Source organism: Lagenorhynchus albirostris, chromosome 3 (assembly GCF_949774975.1).
Source record: "Lagenorhynchus albirostris chromosome 3, mLagAlb1.1, whole genome shotgun sequence".
In the NCBI taxonomy this organism is placed as follows: Eukaryota; Metazoa; Chordata; class Mammalia; order Artiodactyla; family Delphinidae; genus Lagenorhynchus; species Lagenorhynchus albirostris.
Genome location: NC_083097.1, coordinates 171,112,862 through 171,121,302, shown reverse-complemented (window position 1 = coordinate 171,121,302; position 8,441 = coordinate 171,112,862). Strand labels below are relative to the sequence as shown.

Sequence of the window (8,441 nt, the reverse complement as noted above, 5' to 3'; positions counted from 1 at the left end):
TGGTCATTCCCAGGTTTAATTACAAACAGAGTCCAAGTGTCCAGTGCAGGTTGACAGCTGGGAGGGCGGGGGCCTCACAACCAGCCCCACCCGGGTCAGTTGTCTTGGGGTTGCCCGGATACCCCCCATCATCCCAAGGCTGCCCCCCACTTCCACATCAGCATTTGCCCTGGCCTGAGGGCCCAAAGCACCTCGATTCTCCCCCCAAAAGACAACTGTGCACTAATTTTTCAGGTGGAAAATCTGAGCCCGGCCAGGACAGGAACCCGTCTCCATGCCAGGGAACTGGGGACCTGCTGGTTCCAGGGAGGTGAGCTGACGTCCAGCCGGGAAAGGAAACGGTGCCTCCTTGCCCCATCAGGAACCTGGGCCAGGGCTCCGAGATAGAGGGCTGCTTTCTGATATACTTTCTTTAAAGGCGAGAAAAGGCTCTGTCTTTGGTATGTGTGCCCTCACTCCAGGTGAAGGCTGGCGGCAGGCAGAGGGCTCGGTGGGAGAAAGGGGTCGTGGGCTCCGTCTCCAGGCGGGCTTGACCCAGCCCAGCCCAGGGCCAGCTGGAGAAGGAAGATTCCAGAGACCCACGCGGAGGAAGGAGAGACAGCGGCGATTCCGGCCCGACCAGGGTCCAGAGAAAGGCTGAGGGCCCCTAAGGCCACCACAGGGCCATCCGGGGGGAGCGGGGACAAGGAGCCACAGGCTGAGAGCCACAACCTGGGGGAGAAAGAAGGAGAGGTCAAGGCTCAGCAGAGATAGCAACCGGAGACCCGGCTTCAGGTGTCAGAGACCTCAGTTACAAGGCAGCAAAGTGAGCCAGCGTCAAGCCTCAGGCTGAGGGCCAGGGTTCGAGTCCCAGCTCCTCCGTGGTCTTGCTGTGTGACCTAGGGCAGTCCCTTAACCTCTCTGTGCTGCTGAGAACGCGATTAACAGTGCCTTTGTCAGCGGTGCCTGGGAGTCAGTGAAGATGTGGAGAAGGGATGAGCTCAGGGCCTGGACGCAACAGCTGCTGCGTTAGCACCTATGATTACTGCCATCGGTGTTGCTTCTCGGGTCACAAACAACTCAGGGAGTAGAAGGGAAGCAGGTCAGACCCCGGCACGTGCACACACACGGCCCCACGGTGCCGCAGATCGTTTCAGGTGTTCCACAGGCCACCCCCATCCCTGGAGCCCTGCCCCAGATTGGGAATCCTGTCTCTGCCTGCGGTGGTGGCCGAGGCCTGGCTGGGGGCAGGGAGCAGGCCAGCGCTGAGTGGGGAAGGAGGCAGAAAGAGACTGTTGTCATGGGGACCGGAGAGCAGCCCAACCTGGCCCACAAGCGCCTCTCAGCCTTTGGGGAAATTCCACCAACCCCTTCCCTCTGCGAGCTGAGCCCCCGGCTCCCAGCTTCCCTGCATCCCCGGGTCCTGCCTCTGTCTGCTCCCCAAAGACTGTGGCTGCCACCCAGACCCCTCTGCGCCCCAGCTCGGCCGCATCCTCCCCTGCCTAGCCAGGCCCCCACCTCACACCAGCACCCCCCCCCAACCAGAGAGGCCCTGGAATCACCAAGACCTGCCTGTCCCTCACCCACTCAAGACTTCCCGAGGTCCCAGAAGTGACAGGCGCAGGTGGACCTTCTCACCCACCCACCTCGCCTCACACTCCAGCCCCGCCAGACCCACCTCCTCTGCGGGCTCTTTACCCCCAGTTAAACACAGAGTTACCCTAAACAACTCCGAGCGTGACTGCTGATGGGGACGGGTTTCCTTTGGGGGTGACGGAATGTTCTGGAATTAGATGGGGGAAGGTGGCACAACTCAGAAAGCCACCGAGTTGTGGGTGAATTATGTGGCGTGTGCACCTTAGTGTTTAAGATGAGAAAAATCTGGCAAATGGGGGCTGGGAGCCCACGGGGCCGGACGCACCTGGCTCAGGGTTCCCGCCTGACGACACCACGCAGGTGCAGCTCGCTCTCGGCGGCCACGATGGGCTGCCCGTTCTGCAGGTGGTAGTCGATCAGGTGGCTGATGCTCTCGAAGAGCACGTCCTTCGTCCGCACCTGTGGGGCCAGAGGCCTCAGCATCACCACCACCAGGAGCTCGTCGGAGAGGCAGACTCTCGGGCCAGCCCCAGACCTGCTGACGGGGAGCTGCGTCTTCACGAGCCCTCCGATAGCTCGCGCTCAAGGCTGAGAACCGCTGGGTCAGAGACTTCAACCACAGAATCAGCCTCAGAATTCCAGAGCTACATGTGGACACAGGCTCCAAAAGCACCAGCACTCTGGGGCTACGCTTCCTGTAGCGGGTTGAACGGCGCCCCCCCCCCCCAAGTATATGTCTACATCTTAACCCCTGAAACCTGTGAATGGGCTCTTGTTTGGAAAAGCCCTCTTTGCAGATGTGATTAACAGGAGTTCACCTTGATGGATAAGGAGGATGTGGTCCACAGGCACAACGGAATGCTACTCGGCCATAAAATAGAACGAAATAACGCCATTTGCGGCAACGTGAACGGACCTAGAGATTATCACACTAAGTGGAGTAACTCAGAAAGAGAAAGACAAATATTGTATGATAGCACTTCTGTGTGGAATCTAAAATATGATGCAAATGAACTTATTTACAAAACAAAAACAGACTCATAGACATAGAGAACAGGTTTGTGGTTGCCAAGGGGGAGCGGGGTGGGGGAAGGATGGATTGGGAGTTTGGGATTAGCAGATGCAAGCTATTATACATAGAATGGATAACAAGACCCTACTGTAGAGCACAGGGAACTATATTCAATATTCTGGGAAAACCATAATGGAAAAGAATATAGGAAAGAATGTATATACGTATGTATAACTGAGTCACTTGGCTGCATAGCAGAAATTAATACAGCATTGTACATCAACTATACCTCAATTAAAAAATTAATTTTAAAAAAGAGTAAAAAAGGATGAGTTCATCTTGGATTACTCAGGTGGCCACAAATCCAGTGACCGGCGTCCTTATAAGAAGAGAAAAAGCTTGGACACAGAGACACAGGGAGGGGCCACGAGAAGACAGAGGCGGTGACTGGGGTGATGTGTCCACAAGCCAGAGAACAAGAATTTCCGGCAACCATGAGATGCTGAGGGGGAGGCCTGAACCCAATCCTCCCTCAGAGCCTCAGAAGGAACCAGCCCGGCCAACGCCTTGGTGTCAGACATCTGGCCTCCAGAGCTGGGAGAGAATACATCTCTGTGGTTTTAAGCTGCCCGGTCGGTGATCATTTGGGAGGGCAGTACTAGGAAATGAATACATGCCAGGAATCTTGTAGACATGGATCTGAAAATCAGAACCACCAAATCTAAAAGCCACCTGCATCTCAGAATGAGAAAATCTTAGCATCCTACGTATAGACCTGGACGCAACACACACCCGCTGGCCGCCAGCTGCCAGACATTCATGGGCGATGCCAGACTCGCTGGGCACAAATCACCAGGGGAGCGGGCTGGCAATGCACATGCCTGGGCCCACGGCAAACCACCTATTTCCCAGGCACTGGGGACAGGACCTGGGAACCTGCATGTTAACCAAGTACGTAAGGAGGTTCTGAAGCTTCTATAGCGTCTCTCCTCCTGGAGATCTGTTTACCCGAGAGGGAATTAGGCCTGGGGGAGGGCTGACAGCACGCCAGGCTGAGGTCACAGCTGTGAACACTGCGATCAGACACGAGTGAGGAGGTGGCTCGGGGAACTGCCAGAACAGGGGCCTGGAGCCGTGGCCCCACCTGGGCCAGGCCACACAGTCGCCACCCCCGTGTGCCCTGTGTAGGGCACGGAGCGCACGCGGCCCCCCGGGGCGGCGCCGAGGATTCAGCTGAAGGTGGTAAAGCACTTGCTGAACTCCGAGAAGGCCCTTAACACCCCACGCTCCTCACCAGGGAAACAGCACAAAGCCCAAGGCCCTCGGACAACGGAAAACCCTTCAAAACCCTAGCACGCCTTGTAGATCGGAAAATGCCTTGTAAACCCGAAGATGCCTTAGGAGCTATAGAATATGCCAGACCTCACTGACTCAAGGCAGCCGCAAGATGCGTCACAATTTATGTACCACAAGGAGAGGAGAAAACCTCCAAGTTCAGTCATGATAAAAGTGATGCAGTTGGGCTTCCCTGGGGGCGCAGCAGTTGAGAGTCCGCCTGCCGATGCAGGGGACACGGGTTCGTGCCCCGGTCCGGGAAGATCCCACATGCCGCGGAGCGGCTGGGCCCGTGAGCCATGGCCGCTGAGCCTGCACGTATGGAGCCCGTGCTCCGCAATGGGAGAGGCCACAACAGTGAGAGGCCCACGTACCGCAAAAAAAAAAAAGTGATGCAGTTGATGGTTTAAAAAAAAATCAAGACTTTAGAGATGTCAGAATGAGAGGAAAGTGTGTACCAGAGGGTTGAAGCAAGTCCGTAACTTGCAGGCCCTGAAACTGCTTGTAAATGGAGACGTGCTTTGTGAACCCGCAGATACGTTAGAAATGGAAACGACCAAATTTATCGCTCAAAGACATCACTGTTTGCAAGATGCGTTAGCAATGATAGAATGTGGGGGAAAAAAGTGCATCTCGCAAATGAGGGAATATGGTACTTTGTAAGTCCTAAAAGGCCTTGAGATTGGAAAAGGTTTTGTAACCCCTCTAAATGCTTTATAGACTGGGATGGGAAGTCCTTCGTAAAACCTAAAAGTCTTCTAAAACTGCAAAATACTTTGTAATTCTAAAATACCTGGTAAAGGGAAACAGAGCAAAGGGCTCTGTAATCTGAAACATACTTCATTAAACCTTTAAAAGGCGGGCGCCCTGGGCCTTGGGCTGAGGGGAGAGGCCAGGTGCCTTCCCTGCCCAGCCCGGCTCCACACCTGCCCCAGGCCCTCCACCCCAACCCCACCCCAGGCAGCCTCCGGCCCCCTCCCCACCCCTGCCCCGCCCCCACGCCCACCTTACCACGCCTTCGGGGTCCACGAGCAGCAGGTGCTTGGGCTGCCCTGCGTGCATGCCGGTGAGGACATACTGCCCCGGGTTGGTGACGCTGTCCCGCACAAGGAAGTCCCCGTCCACTCGAAGCAGTTTCTCCGCCGCCCGACGGCTCATCTGGCCGTGGTACCAGGGCTCCTGCCGCAGCTGCTCTTCCGTGGGGGCGATGGGGGCCCGGCGGGTCGGCGGGCTGGGCCACTGGTCCTCCACGGGAAGGGGGGCTGCCGCCGGACCCGCGGCCACGGAGCACTCGTGCAGCCTCAGGGCATCCTCGAAGGGTCCTGTGGGCGAAGACCGTGCGGGAGGCGGGGGGGGGGGGGGGGGGAGGGGCCTGGGCTGGGGGGACCTGCTCCTTCACCTTTCATTGGTTCTATTAGTAACGCAATATATTCTCTTGGATTTTCTAAGCATGTGCAAAGAACGAGCATGTCTTTCTTTCCAAGGTGCACACCTACTTCTTTTTCTTGTCCTGTTACACTGGCTTCCTTCCCAGTGTTTATGCCTCTTGTTTCAGCAGCTCGTCTGACCGCACTGGCCAGGGCCTCCACTACATGCTCCACCTCGGTGGTAGGCAGCGGGCATCCCTTTCTTTTCCAAACTCTTAATGGAAAAGCTCCGGATGGTCTTCCTAAGTTTCCTAAGGCTCCCAGCAGGCACCATTGTGACACTGTGCAAGCCCGTCACCCTCTCTGAGATGTGGCCGCATAGCTCAAACACCCTGGAGTGCAGTCGCAGCCCTGACCCCTGCCCTGGCGTGTCTGTGCTCTGCCTCCACCCTCCTTCCACTTCTGGTCCCTCCGGATCACTCCTCCCTGACTCCTCCAGTGACCTAGGGGAAGCTGACCCAGCCTCCCGCTCCCAGGACATGTGACCAGTCCTGGCCAATCAGCATATTCATCTCGCACCCCTGGCCTAGTGATTGGCTGGGGGATGAGCACATGACCCAAGGAGGGCAAATCAGAGGCAACCCCAGGATTTCTAATGGGCGCCTGGCAACAAGCATCACTTTCTCCACTGGGGTTGCTGGACCATCTGGCTGGTCACCCGAGGGGACAGCCTGCCTCAGAAGGAGTTCACACCCGGAGCACCTCCTCTCCCATCTGAAATTGCTGTGGGGGCCAGCAGGGCCACAGCAGGTGCGGGTGTCATGTCACTACTGTAATGACAAGAAATCGAGTTGTCGGTGGAGGGAAGGAGGCTTTGCAAACTGTGAAGGAAGACATTTCCAGGGCTTCTCTGGTGGCGCAGTGGTTAAGAATCCGCCTGCCAAGGCAGGGAACACGGGTTTGAGCCCTGGTCCGGGAAGATCCCACATGCCACGGAGCAACTAAGCCCGTGCGCCACAACTACTGAGCCTGCGCTCTAGAGCCCGCAAGCCACAACTACTGAAGCCCACGCGCCTAGAGCCCATGCTGCGCAACAAGAGAAGCCACCGCAATGAAAAGCCTGCGCACCCAACGAAGAGTAGCCCCCGCTCACCGCAACTAGAGAAAGCCCGCGTGCAGCAACTCAGAAAAAAATAAATAAACAAACAAATAAATAAATAATATTGATGTTGTGGGAAAGGAGTGTATTTTGGACCCAAACCTCCTCCATCAGGCTGAGCCCTCCCTCAGGCTGGGGCATCCCAGAGGGAAGAAGGACTGGCCTCCACCATCAGCTAGTCACTTTATCAAGGTGTGGATTAGGCCTACCTCCTCAGACTGGGGGCTCCCCATTAGGCTGGGATTTCCATTTTAAGGGGCTTGGGCCTCCTCCCTCAGACCATGGAGTCACATGAAGAGGGAGCTTAAACTCCCTCATCAGACTGGGAAGACCCAGAGATGGGGAGCTAGGCCTCCTGCAGACTGAGGCGTCCCACAGAGAAGAGACGCCTGAACGCCCCCCATCACACTCTTCCCCCATAGAGAGGGAGCTGGGTTACCCTCAAGAGACTGGAGGGTCCCACCGAGGAGGAAGTACCATAGGATGCACACTTCCCCACCCCAACCCTATAACCTGGGGAGAAGTCCCAAGGGGAGGACGCAGGGCATCTCCCATCAGGCCACGGGCTGCTCGGGCCCGGCCTCCTCCAGCAGGCTGGCTCGCCCCCACTTACTCATGTCGAACAGGTCCTTCTTGGGGCTGTCCTCAGGCTGCAGGGTCTCCGGGCCGTCCAGACCTTGCGTGTTGACGTACAAGTGGTCCTCGTAGTCTCGCGGGCCCCGCGGGTCTGCCTGCACGTAGCCATCCCCGGGCGGGGCTGGGGTTGGGGAGCCGGAGTGGGGTGGGGTCAGCCGGGGGACCCCAAGGACAAGGGCCCTGGAGGGCAGCCCCGCCCACACCTGTCTCCCTCCAGGAGGGAAGCCCCGCCCTTTTGCACAGCAGGGTTAGGAGTGAAAAACCGCATAAAAGCCCAGCCCGGCAGGGGGGGGGGGTGCTGTGCAGACGCGGAGGTCACGGGGAGCCGCGCCCCCAGCCCCCCCACACACACACCTACGCCCGTCTGCCAGGCAGGAAAGCGGCCAGGGGACCAGAGCTTCCCAGTTTCAAGGGAAGGCAGGAACCCCAATGTTTATGTTAAATCTCCACGTTTAAAACATAATAACAGGGCTTCCCTGGTGGCGCAGTGGTTGAGAGTCCGCCTGCCGATGCAGGGGACACGGGTTCGTGCCCCGGTCCGGGAAGATCCCACGTGCCGCGGAGCGGCTGGGCCCGTGAGCCATGGCCGCTGAGCCTGCGCGTCCGGAGCCTGTGCTCCGCAACGGGAGAGGCCGCAACAGTGAGAGGCCCGCATACCGCAAAAAATAATAACAATAAAATTCTGCTCTCCCTGTAATTATGTTATCAACATGATACATGGTCAGGTCATTTGTTTGCTTCCGTTCTATTTTAGGCTTTCCTTTCTTTTCTTTCCTCAGTTTTGTTTTTGAATGTATAAAGCATTCACATGGTTCAAAAGCCACAACACCATGAAAAGGTATCCTCGGTGGAGTTTCTCCCCGGGTCCCTCAGCACCTCGGTCCAGATCTGCTGGATCCTCACCAGTTTGCCTCTGCCCTGTTCCCAAGGCCTCACCACCGTGTATTATCAGACTGTTGGATTTTCGCTGACGCGGTAGGTGAGAATGGCATCCTGGGGGAACTTAATTTCCATTTCTCTTATTCTGAGCAAGGTTCAGCATCTTTTCCTACGTTCAAAGGACACGTGTGTATTTTTTTTCCCCAGAAGTGTCAATCCATTTCTAAACGTCTCCATTTTTAATCGTTGGCAGGGAAATAATGGCCTTTGAATACACCGTGGCCGAATGCAGCCCAAGGGCCCGCAGCCACGATCTCTGCTTTATGCCAATTACATCCTTAACCCTCGCAGACACCTGGGCTCATACATCGGCTCCACCCTCTGTGGGCATGAGCAAGTAAGGTCACCTCTCAGTGCCTCAGTCTCCTCCTCTGCAAAATGGAGAGAATGGGAGTAGCTTCCTCACAAGTAGGGGTGA

General features: G+C 56.7%; 1 protein-coding gene across 5 annotated transcripts in view; it reads right to left on the bottom strand.

Moving 5' to 3' along the window:
* The window catches only part of SHC2 (SHC adaptor protein 2), a 30,000-nt gene continuing 21,559 nt past the window's right edge, over positions 1 to 8,441 (bottom strand). For 4 of the 5 annotated variants that reach the window (XM_060145904.1, XM_060145906.1, XM_060145908.1 and 1 more), the window contains exons 10-13: positions 7,062 to 7,205; positions 4,934 to 5,244; positions 1,901 to 2,034; positions 1 to 711 (exon numbers count right to left, since the gene is read on the bottom strand). In XM_060145904.1, coding sequence (XP_060001887.1) covers positions 1,906 to 2,034; positions 4,934 to 5,244; positions 7,062 to 7,205 — 584 coding nt within the window. In that variant the 3' untranslated portion in view covers positions 1 to 711; positions 1,901 to 1,905. Of the gene's footprint in view, positions 712 to 1,900; positions 2,035 to 4,933; positions 5,245 to 5,298; positions 6,227 to 7,061; positions 7,206 to 8,441 lie in introns of those variants that run through there. The other variant, XM_060145905.1, reaches the window with a different exon arrangement.